This window comes from Phyllobates terribilis, unplaced genomic scaffold (genome assembly GCF_046119375.1).
Source record: "Phyllobates terribilis strain yellow unplaced genomic scaffold, ASM4611937v1 Scaffold_3__8_contigs__length_932513732, whole genome shotgun sequence".
Taxonomy (NCBI): Eukaryota; Metazoa; Chordata; class Amphibia; order Anura; family Dendrobatidae; genus Phyllobates; species Phyllobates terribilis.
This window is the reverse complement of record NW_027362763.1, coordinates 58,139,481-58,160,576: the sequence shown is the minus strand read 5'-3', so window position 1 is coordinate 58,160,576 and position 21,096 is coordinate 58,139,481. Positions and strand designations below refer to the sequence as shown.

General features: G+C 43.1%; 1 protein-coding gene across 1 annotated transcript; it reads left to right on the top strand.

Annotated features, from left to right (window-relative positions):
• Positions 1-1,853: 1,853 nt before the first annotated feature.
• On the top strand, positions 1,854-17,140 carry CTSB (cathepsin B). The gene is made up of 10 exons (XM_073673904.1): positions 1,854-1,983; positions 8,104-8,246; positions 8,597-8,688; positions 10,770-10,884; positions 10,972-11,090; positions 13,390-13,475; positions 13,848-13,994; positions 14,177-14,293; positions 14,420-14,548; positions 15,829-17,140. Exons 2-10 carry the CDS (start codon positions 8,121-8,123, stop codon positions 15,903-15,905), a joined length of 1,008 nt encoding a protein of 335 aa, XP_073530005.1. The 5' UTR covers positions 1,854-1,983; positions 8,104-8,120; the 3' UTR covers positions 15,906-17,140.
• The last annotated feature ends 3,956 nt before the right edge of the window (positions 17,141-21,096 follow it).

Here is a 21,096-nt window from a genome sequence, read left to right as displayed (position 1 = left end):
ATAAAATGCTCCACACAGGAGACTGGCCCCCATAAAATGCTCCATACAGAATACTGGCCCCCATAAAATGCTCCATACAGAATACTGGCCCCCATATAACGCTCCATACAGAATACTGGCCCCCATAAAATGCTCCATACGGAATACTGGCCCCCATAAAATGCTCCATACGGAATACTGGCCCCGATAAAATGCTCCATACGGAATACTGGCCCCCATATAACGCTCCATACGGAATACTGGCCCCCATATAACGCTCCATACGGAATACTGGCCCCCATAAAATGCTCCATACGGAATACTGGCCCCCATAAAATGCTCCATACGGAATACTGGCCCCCATATAACGCTCCATACGGAATACTGGCCCCCATATAACTCTCCATACGGAATACTGGCCCCCATATAACTCTCCATAGGGAATACTGGCCCCCATATAACGCTCCATACGGAATACTGGCCCCCATAAAATGCTCCATACGGAATACTGGCCCCCATATAACGCTCCATACGGAATACTGACCCCCATATAATGCTCCATACAGAATACTGGCCCCCATAAAATGTTCCATACGGAATATTGGCCCCCATATAACTCTCCATACGGAATACTGGCCCCCATATAATGCTCCATACGGAATACTGGCCCCCGTATAATGCTCCATACGGACTACTGGCCCCCATATAATGCTCCATACAGAATACTGGCCCCCATATAATGCTCCATACGGAATACTGGCCCCCATATAACTTTCCATACGGAATACTGGCCCCCATATAATGCTCCATACGGAATATTGGCCCCCGTATAATGCTCCATATGGAATACTGGCCCGCATAAAATGCTCCATACAGAATACTGGCCCCCATAAAATGCTCCGTACAGGATACTGGTCCCCTCTTATAACGCTCCATACAGGATACTGGCCCCCATATAATGCCCCATGCAGGCTGTTCCTCCCACATAATGCCCTATGCAGGCTGTTCCCCCCTTATAATGCCCCATGCAGAATGTTCTCCCCCATATAATGCCCCATGCAGGATGTCACCCCCCATATAATGCCCCATTCAGGATGTCACCCCCCATATAATGGCCATGCAGGATGTCACTCCCCCCCATTTAATGCCCTATGCAGGATGTCCCTCCCCCCCCATATAATGCCCCATGCAGGATGTCCCTTCCCCCCATATAATGCCCCATGCAGGATGTCACCCCTCATATAATGCTCCATGCAGGATGTCACTTCTCCCCCCATATAATGCCCCATGCAGGAAGTCCCTCCCCCCCCCCCATATAATGCCCCATGCAGGATGTCATCTCCCCCCCATATAATGCCCCATGCAGGATGTCCCTCCCCCTCCCCCCATATAATGCCCCATGCAGGATGTCACCCCCCATATGATGCGGTTTCCATATTGAGACACCCATCACTTGGGTGTCCCAATATGGAGGCTCGACGTACTTCCTCCGCTTGGAATTCTGGAATCCAGACACATCTGGATGGAACAGGATGTGAAGACATTACAAGGCAAGTATATTATAGATAGGTAATAAATTTGGTGCCCCTGTCCCTTACCACCATGACACGGGGAGAAGGAACCAATCTGATGCACCATATATATTTATAGGAGCTATGGACACGGCCAGGTGAACAGATTGGAAAGTGAGAAATGTTAATTCTTGTAACATCCCTTTAATCTCTCCAGCAAAGTATACAGTAAATGGAGGGAAGAAGCTGCAGAACAGAAAAAGTCAATAGTGGATAAACCTGTTACTGTCTGTGGGCATCACCTAGAAGTGCCCTGTGTGCCATGTGCTGGGTGGGCAGTGTCAGTGGGTGATGGGCAGTGTCAGTAGGTGATCTGCAGTCATGTGAGGAGTCAGGCGGCTGTATAGGGAGGTGCATGGCTGCTTATATAAGGAGGAGGAGGCTGCTTCCTCCCTGCACATCCCCAGCTCCTCTGTGTCTGTTGCTCTCCTGGGTAAGTCTCTGCAGCTTGCATTGTATCCCCCTTATGTCTTCCTGCAGGGTGGGCTCTGCATTATCCTGTGCTCTCACTATGTACAGGAGGATACAATGTAATAACTGCTTCTGTCTTTATAAAGCTGAGTACTTACTACGCATGCGCTGGCCTCTGTTTACAGGGTCTTTGGACTGTAGTTATTAGAGGGGCTACAGCTGGGACTCTATTATTTATTTATTTTTTCTTTTCTTTGAGAAAGAGTCGAATGTTTGTTGTTTACAAATAGACTTTGCTGTGATACAATGTAACCAGTCACTTCCTGCCTGTGCTGGTGAGAGGTGATCCAGCTGGTGGGACTACAAGTGCTATAGGTTATCCAGGCTGGGACTTCTGGTTCCTCTAAAGTATGGAGCTTCTGTAGGTGTATGCTGTGTCTATCCGGAAGTGCAGTTACAGGGGACTTTGGTGTAATTCTTTGCATTGTGTTTCTGGTTGTGGAGACACTAAATACCCCCTCCCCCTGCACAATAGCAGACAGTAGCTGCTGCTTGGGTTTCCCCAGCTCCTCTGACATCATCCTTCTTACTTGCAGCCACTATGACCTCTGAAATGACCCATATAGTTATTATAGTTGATTTAACTGGAAGCTCATGGGGCCCCACTACAAAATCTCCAAAGGGGGCCCCAATTATTGTAAGTCTTTCTTTAATAGCATTGGCCTTTTCATATAGGTCAAAGGGACTTTTTTGGGGGCCCCTAGGCTCCAGGGCCTATGTGCGCTTGCAGCCCCTGCTCCTATTGTAGTTACGCCCCTGTTTATACTGCTATATCCTGATTACAGACCAGTCACATGTTTGTGCCCTGCCCCCTTGTTTACTGCTTGGCTGCCCCCCTTGCAAAGCTACTCTTGCACTAATCCTTTTGTACAGGAAGGAGCCGGACCCCCTGGAGTTCACAGAAATATAGGGTATTTTTTTTTTTTAACAAAGGAATTGTCATTTTAGGGAAATTGCAGTGATTATTTTTCCAAAGGCCATGTGGTGGCGCTCTGCTTGTGATCAGTTTACATTGGGTACATTGTGTACTGGGCTGACACCTCTGCTTTCTGTATTATTTATACTGGGTATTAGCCAGGCCTGGGAGCAGTGGTGCTGGTAAAAATGCTATAAATAAGCAAAACACTAAGATTGCAGCCTAAAATATATCTAACCACTGCGTGGTGGTGCTGGCCAAGTGAGTGACCGCATTCAAGTGCGTCTATGCTCATGCCCGTGCTGGTTCTCATAATCTGCATTACAGGTGGTCTATAGCAGGGTTCCCCAACTCCAGTCCTCAAGGCCCACCAACAGGTCATGTTTTAAGGATTTCATTAATATTGCACAGGTGATAATTACATCACCTATACAGGCAATAATTCCATCACCTGTGCCATACTAAGGAAATCCTGAAAACCTGACCTGTTGGGGAACCCTGGTCTATAGGATCCCTGGTGGAGGCAGACACCACATTGGTGCAACCCCAAGAGGAAATGGAGGCCATTTCCATCTCCAAAGCAGGTGGAGTTGTGCATTGAGGAACCATTGGACTGCAAAGAGCCCATATATTGTTTTTCACAGGCCCCCCCCCCCCCCCTCTGCCTGTGTCCACCATTGCTCCCCAGGCACAGATTCCTGTAATAAATGCACCCTCTATTGTGCCACTGGTCCGTTTGTTATTGAGGGATTGTTTATAGGATAAATTATTCATAATGCAAATCTCCCTATTACATATCTGGCAAAAAAATGGGCTGATTGCTGGTGATGCCTGGAGCTGATCCTGCTGCGATCAGCGACTTTGTCCCGGAAGGCGTTGCCCTTTTAATAGTAGTTAAATTGGGCGTTTAACTTCAAAGTGATTGTTCATCCTCCACAACTGACTTAAAAGGGAATCTCTCAGTAGGATCAATCCTCCTAAGCCGTCTATATAGGCAAGTAGGTCATAGAAAGCAGATATCAAGGTATCATTTGATTCAGTTATCTGAGGATCTATATAGGCATGTAGGTCATAGAAAACTGAATCAAATGATACCTTGATATCTGAGGAATGGTTCCTGAGAAATCCACGTTTTTGCCAAATATGTAAATGAGTTGAAAAGATTTCTGGAAGCAGATAAGGGGATCTTCTCGGCTCACTTGCATATAAGCAAAATGTAGATTCCTCAGGAACCATTCATCATATTACATATATCAAGGTATCGTTTTATTTAGCTTCCTATGACCTACATGTCCATGTAGACGGCTTAGGAGGGTTGATCCTACTGACAGGTGCCCTCTATTTTAATGGATCCAAATGTAACACAAACTTATTATGATTCTCTTTCAAGTTGATGATAAACCCCCTACCTGCTGCCACCACTAGGGGGGGGGGGATCACTGCATATGATTATAACACAGGATGCTGTGAGCTCCCCCTACTGGTGGCAGAATTTTATCACTTAGCCATGTTTTATGTAGAGGATTTTGAACTCTTAATTGTCTTCTCCTCTCCTTATACATTTTTAAGTTTTAATTAATTTCACACACTGAAATCTGCACATTGTAGCATAAACAAACTACGTTAAAGGATCCTTAGTGAAGACCTTCCTGTAATATACCGTATGTGCCGAGATGTCTCCTGACCGACCTTCTTATGATCTTGGGCTTGTCCTGACATGATGCAGCTGGTTTTTGAGCCTTCAGTAGAGGCGGTGACTCCATGGATTTAGAGATGTACGTTATCAGCAATTCTCTAGTATAATGAATAAATAAAGAAAATGGTTCTGTGGTTCAGCTTCACATTAATATTCTTGGTTCTTTCTTCCACGCTTGTAAGACTTACAGGAGTGAATGAAAATATGTAAGGTCGGTCAACTCATCTAACAAGCTTAAAGCGGGGTTATCTGGTGAAAACAAGTTGTCGCCTGTAAGCAAAATGGGTGATTGCTTGTTGATCAGCTGTCGGGGTGTGACCGCTGAGACCCGCAGAAGTGGGAATTTATATCCATGTTGGGAAATAGTGGACTCCTGACTGCTGCTTCACTCATTCTCTATGTGGCTGTTGGGAAAGGGGGAGGGAGCGGAGTATGTGCACTGGCGCGCTGGCTGAGTATGTGCACTGGCGCGCCGGCCTAACTGGGGAAGAGAAATGCCCCAGTCTGCTGATCTGGTGTGAGTCCAATCACTGGGACCAGCACCATTCAGCGAGTTAACACCTGTCCTGAGAATTTGTTTTTACTGGGCAGACAATTTTTAAGCATAAAATGCCTTCAATGGGCAGCATGTACTACTTGATTTTGATGCTGCAGGGGGAAAAGACTCTTCACTGCGACCTCCTTTAGCTGCCAGCATCAAAGTGACAATCCAAAAAGTAGCTGGATAGATTATCTACTGCTTTGTTCCAGAATCTGCATCACTATTGCCTGTAGGCTGTCTATTTGCATTTTTCGGTTCAAACCTTCATATTTGAAATGAGTAAAATTGCTTGTAAAAACCAGCAACGTTGCAAGTCGATGGCTCTGAACAGTTTACAGCTTGTTGGCTAGATTACTGACCACCACTGCAGTCAGAGGTGGCAGGTCTCCTAGGCAAGGAGCGCACATACAAACTTTGTGCTATAGAGCCTGCAAGCGCTGCACTGGAGCTTCATAGATCGGCCAGCGCCGTCCTCTCCTGCAATGCTGCAGAGGTAAAGCTGGCTGTACGTGCAGCACCGGAGAGCGCATGGGTCCTGCCGATGATGCCGGTCCGAACTATAAATCAGGAGCGCACGGTGTCCCCTGGCTAGCAGGCTGCTCCACTGATATAGATAATTCTGTTACTAGTCTTGTATATTGAGTAATGGATACAGAAATCCCATGAAGCTAATTTTCTGCCTCTCAGCGGCCATGTGCAGTTAATGTTTGAGTTTGTCAAATTTCCATCCATTATATGGCTTTACTTTTGAGGTTTTCTTTCCATATCACCTTGTGTCCGCTTGAATCCCTATAGAAAAGTTTCTACATGCAAAGAGACAATTTGCATATTTAACTTTTCCAGAGGAGCATGCATGGCCTATAAGTCTCCTTGCTCTGACATGCCAGGCCTGGTTTATCACTCTGTCCACAAGAAGAAATGTTACCCCTTAGACACCTACAGAAAAGTTTAGAAAAGATGTCCAGTTCAGGGGTCGTCGTTGCCTTCTTACATGGGCTTTAGTTTGCATTTACACAGTCTGATTTGTTGTCTGGGTAAAGTCCAAAAAATTAAATCCGATCTCATTAGATGAAGCAGGAAAACTTCTCCCTTGAGCATTTTTTTTTTTTTTTTTTTACTTAAGGGATCTGCAGGGTTTATGGCCTAATGCAGAATACAGGCTGCCATAAATGATCTTAATTCTGCAGGAGGAACCCCGCCTTATAAGGAGCCATTATGGTTACAGGAATTGGGGGAATTGCACTGAATGGCGTTTCCTAATTTTCTGCTGTAGTCAACAATGTATAAATCTCCAGGGATCTTGCACCTGCAGGAAAGGGATATCCAATATTGTGATACTGGAGGTGGCTGAGACATAATCTCCGGTTACTGTTGATACAACAGACGCCGGTCCGGAGTACAACACTTGTCCGATGTCTGTCGTCTTGTAACTTGATCCTAAAGTGGATGAATAACTGTACAGGATATAGGATAGGATGTATGTACCTGGTAGCCTACGTCTGTTGGATCGTTACCAATTAAAGGGGTTCTTGTCATAAGTTACCTTTTCACTTATTAATACACTCCATCTAATTAAAAGAATAGGTGACCCTATAATACATTCATGTGGTGTCTGCCAGAGAGGGAGCAGGTGTCACTGGGTAGGAGAGATCTGAACGAGGGGTACACCATTCCCACAACCTTCCTGTATCTTTAATAGTAAGGGATTGTTCAGTAGTGTCCCCTCTTAATAGAATTTTCTATCTTAAGGTATAGTAGGGGCCGATTACGTGGAGGTAAAGGTCTCTGGAGCTTCCCAGCACTGGATGTGAAGTATTTGCACTTTGCAGTATTTTACTTTAGGAAGAGGTAACGTCTTTGTAGAGAGTAACATTACATACCAGTGTAAGGAGACTTGTAGGCCATGTAAGGCTCCTCTGGTAAATTGGATCTGCTAATTGCCTCTTAAAAGAATATGACTAAAACTCTAGTGCCACCTACTGGAAGTAGTAATCCGAAGTCAATATTGATCCTTTAATGAGCCTTGCCACGATACTTGAGACAATACCTATTGCAGACACATGTTCTGTTCTCAGTGCAAAGCAAGAGATGTGATTTGACTGAGGGCCCTATGACTTGGGTCTAAGGCGTAAGTGGCACTAGAGTTCTAGTCCTCTACCTATCAGAAGAGGCAGCTTGCATCTTTAATCTTCCAGGGGAGCATTGCACAGCCTAGAAGTCTCCTTACACAGGTATGCCACTATCCACAATGAGATGTCGGCCTTTAGATCCCAGTCAGCAGTCTCTCACCTTGCCAAATCCAATCTCCTGCTTTGCACGGAGGAAGGGCAACATGTATCTGGTTTGGCTCTTATCCTATTTACAGACACATGTTATGCCTCCTCAGTGCAAAGTTAGGTTTGGTCAGGTGAGACACCCCAGTCGGAGGCCTCACCTGGCCAATGGATAACATCAGTTCTTGTGGAGAGTGACATGCCTGTGTAAGGAGACTTTATAGGCCATGAAATATGCAAATTCTCTTCAGAGAGCAAGAGGACTAGAACTCTAGTAACACTTACTGCTTAGACTCAAGTCAAAGGCCTCTTGTGCAGCCAAATCATATCCCTTGCTTTGCACTGATGAGAGGTAAATGCCCTGAAACATGTGTCTGCAAATAGATTATCTGGTTTGGCTTTTATCCGAAGTCATGTGACAGAGCTTGTTAAAGGGTCAATTTTGACTTTTACTATTGCTACTTCCAGTAGGTGACACTAGTGTTAGTCATCCAGCCATCTGAAGAGGCAGTTTGCAACTTTGGGAAGAGTAACAGTCAGCGTCTCCACTGTTTTAAGGGGCTGACAACAGGGAGCAGTAGTTTGTATTTACCTGTGCTGTCCTTTAGTTTAAAAAAAAATTACAATGTATCAGATTTATTTTTATTTTTCCACAGGGGGAAATCCTGCAACAATGTGGCAATCTCTGGCCATTCTCTGTGTCTTGGCCTCTTTCGCCAGCGCACGCAATGTCCCATATTTCAAGCCTCTGTCTGGTGACCTGGTCAATTATATTAATAAGTTAAATACTACATGGAAGGTGAGTGAGGGTCTGTGAAGGGTGGTGGGCTGTGCTATGGAAGGGGAACTATATTTATTGGGTCACTCCGATTGGTACTTTACTATGTGTAGAAGGATATAATCCAGACTTGGCCTGGAAGTCATTTTATTTTATTTATTTTTTTAAAAAAGGATAATTGTATAGGGAGAAGTTTTCCATTCCCCAGTGACTACGAGCCACCATTAGGTTGCTGTTATGTAGTCAGAGGGGGGCGGGCTCATTGGGAAATATTAAAGCAGCTGCAGGGCGACTGTATTTGTAATGAAATTGCCCTCTACCTGCTGCAAACTAAAGCTCAATCTTCACTCTCCATTCTCCATCTTTCTTAGGCCGGACATAACTTTCCGAATGCTGAACTTGGTTATGTGAAGAGACTCTGTGGGACATTTCTAGGAAAGAGTAAGAAGATCCTGCCGGTCAGGTAGGACGTGGATCTTGCAGTATCGTTCAGCGTTGTGTTCTCTCCACTATTTGCACCTAAATCTGCATTCAGAATTCTGTCCGCTCCGACTTGTAAATCATTAGTGCCGGGTTAGATATCAGCAGCTCGGACTATTTAGGACACCATCCCCCCCCCCCCCCCCCACGCTCTGGTCTGTGCCTATTGGGGCAAGCAGCTTGGAGGACCGGATATCAACTCAAAATAAATTACTATTGGTGTTGGTTTTATCAGTATTTACATTTTATTAACATTTGTATTTTATTAGTATTAACATTATTTTAGTAATGTAAATGCTAATAAAATACTGAAAAAATGTTAAAATAGTATTTACATTATTTTAGTAGTAACATGTTAATATTAAATTGTTAATATTAGTTTTAACATTATTTTATTAGTATTATAGTAAATAGTAATGTTAATAATAATTTAATATTGTTTTAGTATTAACATTACTGTGTTCATACTAATAAAATATTAGGATATCAACATTAATATTTTTAATAAGAAAAATGTAGTCATCGTCATTATCAACATTAAAGTATTAGCTTTATTTTTTATAAAGATGATACTAAAATAATAGTATTTTAGTTATGTTTAAAAATAATTCATTTTTGTAGTCTTAGTTTTGTTATAAAATGTATTACTACTATATATAAATATAATATATATTATATTCTATTAGTTTTTTTTTTATAGACTGACCGCATTTGCGTAACGTGCAGGCATGGAGCACTTGCACCCATCCAGCACTGCTACATGTAGATGTGCTGAGTAAGTGACTGGCGCACACAGTCCAGGGTTGGCGAGTGATGGCGGCTGGTGCTCCAGGCTCACACTTGCAAGTTACGTAAGCGCTGCCAGTGAGGGGGATTGGGCATACTCTTAGTAATGGGACTCGCCCTGTTGGTAGAGAAGACAACTTTTAGAGCCCTGTACGTAAAAATCTAAAGTTCTCCACAACTGTAGGTCTAATTTAAATAAAAAAAATAACTTCTTGTTCAGGAGAAAAAGGACTAGTAAGTGAATACAAAAACCAAGCAGTTTTGCATTGACCGCTCCTCTTTAATATAAACCGCTTCTGCACACCAGATGAGTTTCACCTAAGAGTTCTCAAAGAGCTGAGTTCAGTTATCTTGTTTTCCATAATCAAGAATTGTAATGACTGCCATTGTGTCAGTGTATTGGTGGAAAGCAAATGTAAGACCCATTTCCTTAACACTTTTTTTTTTTCCTGAACATTTTAAGTATTAAAAAAACAAAACATTCCTATAATGATCTGGCAACTGCAGGTGACAGGAAAGCCTTTTGTTGTGCATTGAGCTGCAATGTATGTTTGAAAAGATAATTGTTGCTATGTTGGTCTGCTGATCACTACTTGATGCAAACACTGCAGCTCCCACAATGCACCACAGAGCATAGGATGGCTTTCACCCTAGAGTACTCATAGAGCTTGGTTCAGTTATTGCAGTGTACCTGATTTTGTAATATGACAGTTATTAGGGAGCTTCAGTATATTGTGAATGGATTGCAAATGTGAGGCCCATATGGAAAAAGTCTGATTTTCAAGGGGGCATAGTAAAGCATCGAGAGATAAGGGGCTTAGAAAATCGTTAATCCCTTCTTCCCAAGATATAATTTGTGGTAAAGCCTAATGTCCACACAAAACTAATTCTTTACACTAAGGGGTCAGTTCATGCCCACTATGGCAAGGGTGGGAGCTCCGTCTCAGCCAATGGTTGTGTATTGGCTCGTTGCTTCAAAAAGTGGCTTGTGTGGTTTTGTTTTGTTTTTTTTTCTAGATGAATAAAGCCTAAAACCTTCATCTATTAAAAGGCACAGCCTGTGATCCTTCCATTAGGAAACCACAGTAGAACGGGAACTAGTGAGCCCACCCTCCAAACCAGTAGTGGAGATCGGGTCATAAAAATGGGCTGGAGGTGTCTGGACTTCCTGAAGCAAATAGTGGTGTCAGACGGCTCCATTAAAGTCCTTATGTTTGTATGGTGGTTTTGTTTTTCGTTCTTATTCTCCTAACAGCAATGTGTCTTTATGCTTTTTAGGTATTCATTTGCTGATAAAATGAACGTGCCCGATAATTTTGACTCCAGGGAGGCTTGGCCAAACTGTCCTACAATCAAGGAGATTAGAGACCAGGGCTCCTGTGGATCCTGCTGGGTTAGTGGAAAGCAACTTTCTGTCAGGACTACTCCCACAATTTTCTGTCTCTTCTCGGATGTTTCTAACCAGCTTTCTTTGCCATAGGCATTTGGTGCAGTGGAGGCCATGTCAGACCGGGTCTGTGTGCACTCCGGTGGGAAGTTAAACGTGGAGGTTTCTGCAGAAGATCTTCTGTCTTGTTGCGGATCGGAGTGTGGAATGGGGTAAGAATCCTCACCAGAGCATTCATCAGATCAATTCCAACCCCCCACCCTGGTGAGCTGGCATTGGCCATGCATACATTGTCTTCTCAGAACTAGATGGTGAACACTAAAGTCTTAAACTTGGTAGAGACTTTCTCCCTATGGAAGGGGGAAAATGGGCATCAAAAGTGGTATCTAGAACATACGACTTTCAAAACTAGATGCAGCCCATGGCGTGATGCTGTTTTCTTGAAGTTGGAAGTAATATTTTTTTCCTGTCTTGCAGGATAGATATATACATAGATGTATATCTGTCATTGGCACCTTCGAAATTGTTCCAGAAATGAAGTATTTGTCCCAGAAAATTTTTGCAGTTACAAATGTTTTGTTATACACATGTTTTAATTCCTTTTTGTGTTTTGGAACAACAGAAGAAGCAAATTGGACATAATTTTACACAACCCCCCAAAAATGGCCAAAACAAAATTGTTGGAATCTTTCCAAAATTATGGGTAAACTATGTTTCAAGCATGTGATGCTCACTCAAACTTGCCTGTGGTAAGTAACAGGTGAGGGCAATATGAAAATCACACCTGAAGCCAGCTAAAAAGGGGACAAGTTGACTCAATCTTTGTGTTGTCTTTTTGTGCCACACTAAGCATGGAGAAACAGAAAGAGGAGAAGAGAACTGTCTGAGGACTTGAGAACAAACTGTTGAATATCAACAATCTCAATGTTATAGGTCCATCTACCGAGATCTTGTTCCTTTGTCCACGGTGCACAACATAATCAAGAAGTTTACAACCCACTCTAGCTAATCTCCCTGGACAAAGAAAAATTGACAGGTTGTAATGCTGCATAGTCTGGATGGTGGATAAGCAGCCCCAATCAAGGTCCAAAGAAATCTAAGCTGTCCTGCAGGCTCAGGGTGCATCAGTGTCAGCGCAAATTATCAGTCCACATTTAAATGAAATGAAATGCTATGGCAGGAGATCCAGGAGGACCCCCACTGCTGACAGATGTATATTAAAAGGAAAACTGCAGTCTAAAATGTTCGTGAGTAAGCCAAAATCCTTCTGGGAAAGCGACTTTTGGTCTCACCTGTCCACGATGGAGCATTTTGGTAAAGCACCTCATTCTACTGTTTATCGACCATTCAATGAGGCCTACAAAGAAAAGAACACAGTACCTACAGTCAAATATGGCGGAGGTTCAAAGATGTTTTGGGGTTGTTTTGCTGCCTCTGACACTGGGTGTCTTGATTATGTGCAAGGCATCATGAAATCTGAAGAAAGGATTTCGGGTCACAATGTAGTGCCCAGTGTCAGAGCTGGGTTTGTGTCCTAGGTCATAAGTCTTCCAGCAGGCAATGACCCCAAACATACTTCAAGAAGCCCCCAGAAATGGATGGAAACAAAGCGATGGAGAGTTCTGAAGTGGCAGCAATGAGTCCAGATCTAAATCCCGTTGAACGCTTGTGGAGAGATCTTAAAATTGCTGTTGGGAGAAGACTCCTTCATATATGAGACCCGGAGCACTTTGTAAGAGTCGTCCAAAATTCTAGTTGAGATAAGAAGCTTGTTGGTTATAGGAAACTATTGATTGCAGTTATTTATTCATAGGCTGTGCAACCAATTAAGTTGCAGGTGCCAACAATTTTGTCCAACCTATTTTGGGGATTGTGTGAAATTGTCCAATTTGCCTCGTTTGGTTTTGTGTTCCAATACACACAGGAAATGAACATGTGTAATTGCAATAATTTTTTTGGGGAAATACATTTTGTTTTTGCTTTTTTTTTCTTCATGGGAGATTCTTTCGCTGTAATGTAGGCTGTATCTATGGTGCTAATAAAGTCCCAGATTCTATCCTGCATTTTCCTCTTTGCTATAGAATGTTCTCTGCCCTCTCTGAGACTTTACATGCTCTCCACACTGCAGAAATCTGTGTACAGAGCCCTGCACCTAGCTGCTGTTCTGTCTAACGAGTGGTGGTCGGGAAGAGCTGACTGGAGCACAAGCTCTGATAGACTTGTAACATTTTTGCAGATCTCTCTGCTAGATATAGGATGTACGGAGACTGTCTCTTAAATTCCTTTTTACAATGCTCACGTTTTTGGTGACTCGTAAGTTTGCAATTAGTCATATGTCTCATTCCATTCGAGAGTTGCATTGTAGGAATTTCCCTCATATATTTGCCGATTGAGAGGAAGCGATCTATGTAAAACTTGGGTCTTGATTAGCCACTTTCGGGGTTGTGTCGGTTGAGGTATCGGGTTCCATTACTTCACTGTATAAAACAAAATGTTTTTTGTTTTTTCCAGCTGTAATGGAGGCTACCCAGGCGGTGCATGGAACTTCTGGACGGAGAAGGGTCTTGTATCCGGGGGCTTGTATGATTCTCATGTTGGTGAGTATGTCATGTGGTGGGGAAGGCTTTAACATATAGACTGAGGCAGAGCTTTGGATTTATCACAGCTACACCATCCTTTTTGATTTTTAGACTTTTTTTTTTTTTTTTTTTTTTTTTTTGAGACCCCAGTTTAACTTTACCTAGACAGCAGTAATGAGGCCACATTTTAGCATCTTAGAGATGCCAATCAAGGGTCTAGTTGAGTCAGACCCATGATGCCCTTTATTAGCCCCACCCAACCAGACCGGTATGTACAGCGAGTGCACCCAGGCATGTATCATGCTTGTATGAAACCAGTCTGATGGCTACTGGACTGCATATTTCAGCGCCCCCTTCTGGTGAGGTCATGCACATCTTGCTCTTACCTAGGCTGCCGACCATACTCCATCCCACCCTGCGAGCACCATGTCAATGGCTCCCGTCCCGCATGTAAGGGAGAGGAAGGAGACACTCCGAAATGTGAGCAGAAGTGCGAGGCCGGCTATGGTCCAGACTACAGCAAGGACAAGCACTTGGGTGAGTGAAGCCTACCAGACGAGGACATATTGATAAAACTTACACAACCACAGACTACAAGTCGGCATGCCGTTTGCCAGGCTTGGAGCAAACTTGGTGGTTTTTGTTTTGTCTCGTTCCCTGCAGGCGTGGCTGGATGAATCCTGACAGATGGTAGTAACCTTTTTATCTTCACCTTCTAGGATCTGATTCCTACAGTGTCCCAAGTAGCCAGGAAGAAATCAAGGCAGAGATCTACAAGAACGGCCCAGTAGAGGGCGCTTTCACGGTTTTTGAGGACTTCCCTTCATACAAGTCAGGTGGGCGTCTATGGAAAAACTTTTTTTTTTTTTTTTTTTTTTTTATACAACTTGCAAATGCAGCGCTTCATCCAGCTGTGGAAACACCAATGACGTCCGTCCTCACATTATATTTTCCTTCTGTAGGAGTGTACCGTCACGAGACTGGAGAGGAAATCGGAGGTCACGCTATTAAGATCCTTGGATGGGGCGTGGAGGACGGTACTCCCTACTGGCTCTGCGCCAACTCCTGGAATACTGACTGGGGCGATAAGGGTACGGACGCACTTTGTGTTCTTCCGGCATTGTGCAATCGGGGTAGTACTGTAATAACTGGGCTGAATCCACCCGGAAGCTTCATGTGCAGCTGACAATTTTTAACTAAATTGTTCCTTTAGTAGCGGGTGGACCACACTGAGGATGTGTTTAATGTTCTGATTGGTCCGACCTCCCTAAGCTAGTCATACCTGGACACTAAACTAGTGCTATGGCCTCTTTCTTCTCAATCAAAGGGGATTTGGCAGTTGGACTCTCACCAATCAGAATATTATGGTATAGCCTAGCGTTATGCCCTATCTCTGAGGAATTGAACTTCAATAACCAAGCAAACATTGGGCCCATTAATTTCTCGGGCCTTCTGTCATCCAACCACCAAATATGTAGATCCATACAATAAGAAGCTTGGCCATCATATTACGCCTTCCTCCATTCATCCCATAGAGGCTTCCAGATTACTACAATCCCAAGGTCTTGTGTTCCACTGCTATGTAAATTTTGGGTTACCAGATGGAGGACTGGAGATGATGTTGGCCTGATCATTTGACTGTAAGGTCCTGAAATTTTAAATGCTGGTCCCACAATGGTGCTATACAAGTTGTATAATGCCTTTAATATGGTAGATAAGTCTAGGGGTGGACCTTCTACCTCCTACTGCTTCTATATGTTCCATGATCTTCCATATTATGGACTCTACCTTTTTTAGCATTTTATAGTGGGGAAGAATCCCTCCAGGGGTGTCATATGGCACCACCTAAAGTTCCTCTGGAGCCATAAGGATCCCGTGCCCTCTGGTTCTGGCTATAGTTATTTATAGTTATGTGGGATCATGAGTAACCATTGGGATGGAAACCTGGTGTAGACCAGTAACCTCATTGAAGAGCAGATTAATGTTGGATGCCTTCATCCATGATGTTTGGCAATCTGTTGCTTGGTCATGGAAGTCTTGGAGCATGTCCTTCACCCAGGTATCTGACCCATATAGAAGTCCTTGACTAAAGTAAACCATCGGTGGTTTGACTGCAAAATGGTGCATGGTATAACTGGACTCATGGCTTCTTTGGGTACCCTAACTTTTTGGGTGATGGCTGCTCCTTCTCAGTCTGTTGGTTGTGTTTAATATTGGGACTCTGCTCCATAAAAGTTAATGGAGTAAAACTGCTGCCCCCCTTGCCCAACCCTCAAGCTTTTCTTAATCTTGTACAACCCCCTTCAATTTCCATTTTGACCCTTCTTTAGTAATTGGAGATGTAGATATAATTTTTTTTTTTTTCCCACAGGTTTTTTCAAGATTCTTCGTGGAGAGGATCACTGCGGAATAGAGTCTGAGATTGTTGCTGGAGTTCCAAAAAATTAATGTCCAGTTGAGGCTTATCTTAAAGAGAACTTTTAGCCCCAGATGGATTTTTATTTTTTTATTTTTCTGAATATTCTGTTTTACTGAGGTTTTCGTTTTTTACCAAACAAATGAAAATGGGATGTGATGAGTTGTCATTGGGGAAACATCTGCATCCAACCATCGTGGCTGGTAGAGTAGTAAAAATCCCTTTGCTGTGTTGTCAGATGCCATGGAACCGAGAAATTTTAAAATGTATCTTGTTGGATTCACAGGTTCAAAGTTTGTTAATATCTTGCCAAATAGTTTGTCTTTTTTGACTGAGCTCCACATCACAGCATATAAATGTTTGTTTGCTCAATTATATTTTGGCTGACTAAAGCCACCACTAGAGGGAGCTGAAGAGCAAACTGCATACATCAAAGCCAAAAGTATATAGTGAGCTCCCCCTAGTGGCGGTGGCAGGAATTTTTTTAAATTTTTTTTTTTTTACATTTTTATATAGGAATTGTGGAGTTGTAAATCAAACTGATCTGACCACCATGGTAATAGAATTTGCATATAATTTTTTCTTTTAAGGGTTTTCTTTTTTTGTGTGAAACTGATTAAGGCTAGTTAGTTCTTTCAGGCAATATCGCACTATTCGCCTGAAAACTAGTAATTATGGGCAAGCAGATCCACCTGTTTTAATTGGCCTCATGTATACTTGTGTGTTTTTTTTTTTTGTTTGTTTTTTTTTTGGGGGGGGGGGGGGGTTGTTTCCTCCTCTGGGCAAAAAATGTAGGCGTTGCTCCTCTCCAGTAATTAGACTGCAATTCATGCTGCAGAGACTGGAGGGTTTTCAGAATATCTTGATGCATGAGGCTGCTTTACATGTTAAAAAAATAAAAAATGAAAAAATTTCAGTTCTGCAGTCGCCCAAAGACATAATTGTGGTAAAGGAATTGTCAAGGATTAGAAATGCATGGCTGCATTCTTCTACCTATGGTACCACATCTGTGTCACATATTCCACAAAAGAAAAACCTGGTTTTTAAATGCTAGGGAACCACTTTTAACTACTGAGCCTATGTATCTACTAGGAGCTGACGGTGTAGTTGACGTTGCTGAGCCTTGTACAATGGCCGCCTGTTGTGATCTTGTTTTTTTTTTTCAATGAGCTGATTGCACAATAAACAATTTGATTTTTAGATTTTCTTACTTTTTTTTTTTTAAAAAAACTGTTTTGCCAATAAAATGCCTTGTCTTCCTTTTTAATATGACTTCATCTGGTTTATTAATTTGCTTTAACCATTTCACATTTTTAAAGTGGCTGAAAGAAGATTAAAAACACTGAACCTTATGCACTACAATTTTTACATTGCTCATTTCTTGACAGCACCTGTGAAAGTTTAGGGAAGGGTCAAGGGAGCTGTGAAGAATATTGGAGATATAATCCCATGTCAATCATTGTATCCTATTTGGCAGAGGATTATAAAGCCCCTTCAGTGTGTAGTTGTAACAGGAGACTGAGCAGCTGCAGGAGGAAGGGGTCAAGAGACTGAGTTACAAATATCACACCTTGAGCTAGCTCTACTCAGAACAAAGGACTTGCATGCCATGTGGTTCCAAGCCATGTGGATTTCCTTTAGTTGGACAGATATAGTATTTCCATAACGTGATATTGAATTCCTATGTCCTAGGCATACCTCGAATAGACTTTTGAAATCCCAATGACATGGTGAATGTCTGCCTGGGTCTTGACCCAGTCTAGCACATAAGGATAGGGACTTTAGGGAGATGCACTTCACAGCCTTTTGGAAACCCCTAGGGCCACTGTTTAGTCTCCACGCGTAGCAGGGGCCCAGCTGGATCCGATGACGCCAGAATCAGCTCCTTAGGACCTTCCATTCAGGAGTTATGACCAATCTTAGTTTCTAGCTGCTAGAAGCCAGGGGTGGAGACTTGGGTCCAGCCCAGGGGGCAGAAGGGAGATGTCCCAGAGGTGTTAAAAAGCTCTTGGCCTATTTCTTTTTCTCTGGGAGGCTGCAATGACACATCGTGTGGGAGAAGTCACCCAACAGAGGGATCCAGCAGCCCCTACCCTGCAAGCCAGGCCTTTCATCTGACTGGTAATGGACTCTTAAGATCTGCATTATGCCTGTATAACCCTTGTGTATTGTCAAGTGTGCCCTTAAGACTATTAAATATATAATTTAACCTTGGGCTGCTCTTTTATCTCGATCCACGAATCCACATGTCCGTTGTTCGGTTCAACTCACATGCTACCGGGGCTGGTTTCTGACGCTCTATAATTCCCGTTACAGACTTGGGCTTATGTGTAGTAGGAACTGGTGGCAGCTCTACCGGGCTGATAAGGCTGTTTCACTAGGGTCAGTGAGAGGGGCCTGTCAGGGGCGTGAGCGAGTGTATTGCCACGTTAGTTACTGAGTGGGCCACCTCTTCTCACTCCCAGTACCTTCCTGAACCCGTGAGAACAGGCGGTGTCTGTGTAGATGTGTACCAATCTGACCTTAAGTGTCCCCGAGGGGGTGTGGAACATCACATTGGTGCAAAGTGCGGATCCGTATCACGTGATCCGTCTGACGTTATAGCGACGTCAGGCAAGAAACGCGGTGGGGATCCTTCACATGTGGGATTCTGCGTGATCTCTCTGGTGCCATTCATCACAGGAGCCTACTGTCTCTGAGTTGGGGGCCCACCAGGGGATCCACTGATTCCCTGATGGGACAATCCGAGCTTGATTTTATCCATGTGAGTCAGTGGAGAAGAGAAAATTTGGCTACATGATTAGATATGAGGAGGGTGGGCATTGTACCCCAACATAGACCCCCAAATACATGCTGCAAAAACTAGTTAAGGCCCCCTATACACTGTGTGCCAAATTATTAGGCAAGTTGTATTTTAGAGGATTATTTTTATTATTGATCAACAACTATGTTCTCAATCAACCCAAAAGACTCATAAATATCCAAGCTTAATATTTTTGGAAGTTGGAGTGGGTTTTTTTTTTTTAGATTCGGCTATCTTAGGAGGATATCTGTTTGTGCAGGTAACTATTACTGTGCCAAATTATTAGGCAACTTAATAAAAAACCAAATATAATCCCATCTCACTTGTTTACTTTCACCAGGTAAGCCAATATCAGTGCAGAAAATTTAGAAATAAACATTTATGACATGCAAAAACATACCAACAAAAATTAGTGATCAATATAGCCACCTTTCTTTATGATGACACTCGGCAGCCTCCATCCATAGATTCTGTCAGTTGCTTGATCTGTTTTCGATCAACATTGCATGCAGCAGCCACCACAGCCTACCAGACACTGCTCCCAGAGGTGTACTGTTTTCCCTCCCTGTAGATCTCACATTTTATGATGGACCAAGGGTTCTCTATGGGGTTCAGAACCGGTGAACAAGGGCGCCATGTCATTATTTTTTCCTCTTTTAGACCTTTACTGGCCAGCCACGCTGTGGAGTAGTTGGATGCATGTGATGGAGCATTGTCCTGCATGAAAATCATGTTTTTCTTGAACGATACCGACTTCTTCCTGTACCACTGCTTGAAGAAGTTGTCTTCCAGAAACTGGCAGTAGATCTGGGAGTTGAGCTTCACGCCATCCTCAACCCGAAAAGGTCCCACAAGTTCATCTTTGATACCAGCCCATACCAGTACCCCACCTTCACCTTGCTGGCATCTGAGTCGTAGTGGAGCTCTCTGCCCTTTACTGATCCAGCCTCTGGCCCATCCATCTGGCCCATCAAGAGTCACTCTCATTTCATCAGTCCATAAAACCTTTGGAAAATCAGTCTTAAGATATTTCTTGGCCCATTCTTGACGTTTTATCTTATGTTTCTTGTTCAAAGGTGGTTGTTTTTCAGCCTTCCTTACCTTGGCCATGTCCCTGAGTATCGCACACCTTGTGCTTTTTGATACTCCAGTAACGTTGAAGCTCTGAAATATGGCAAAACTGGTGGTGAATGGCATCTTGGCAGCTTCACGCTTGATTTTCCTCAATTCATGGGCAGTTATTTTGCGCCTATTTTGGCCAACATGCTTCTTGCGACCCTGTTGGCTATTTGCCATGAAACGCTTGATTGTTCGGTGATCACGCTTCAAAAGTTTGGAAATTTCAAGACTGCTGCCTCCCTCTGCAAGACATCTCACAATTTTGGACCTTTCAGAGCCCGTCAAATCTCTCTTCTGACCCATTTTGCCAAAGGAAAGGAAGTTGCCTAATAATTAAGCACACCTTATATAGGGTGTTGATGTCATTAGTCAACACCCCTCCTCATTACAGAGATGCACATCACCAGATTTACTTAATTGGGAGTTGGCTCTCAAGCCGATGCAGCTTGGAGTAGGACGACATGTATAAAAAGTATCATGTGAGCAAAATACTCATTTGCCTAATAATTCTGTATTTACATACTGTTCTTGGTTTCTTTCAGCACCACTGCACACTTGAGCCAGACTCTTTACGCTTTGGTATAACTTACAACTGCTGTGATCCCTAAATCTGTCACTGGTGAAAGCAAAGAATGAAATTTCATCCAACATGTGCCTAAAAGACTGCACTAAGTTACTACATAGAATCTATACAAGACATAAAAACAAAACACTTGAAGAGGGGCTGTGTTGGCGCTCTGATGGTTCTCCTGGGGATAGAATCTCCCCCACCGACTTTTTCCCTCATCTGTTGTGTGACACCAGTTTTTCCCTGTTTGGTTCTCAAATTTTGTGTACAGTAGGAAGAAACCCCAACAGTGATCACAGACTGCAATGTTAGAAATGAAGGGATGTTCTCTGCCTAAAGTCATAGGGTGACAGATGGCCAGTATCTTATAGGTAGAAATGTATTAAATGCTTAAGAAATTAAACTTTTTTTTTTTTTTTTTTTTTCTTTTTTTTTTACTCATACCAAGACCTCTATAGAGGTAACTTGAAAACTTTGCAGTATGTTGCTGCCTTCCCTCCATGGGGGTATTTGTTTCATTCTTTTGGTATTTACTGGTAAATTTAACTTTCTTTTGACAAATAACCTAAGTGCGGACAACTTTGGTTAGAAAATGCCACAAGTCAACACTCCCTTAGTGCCACCGGTGCCATTACTGGTGCATTGTTTTTGCTTTCTGGGAATGTATAACATTGTATTTTTACATGATACATCTGACGTACAGTACAGTATAGGCAAAAAGAGGATGGTTAAA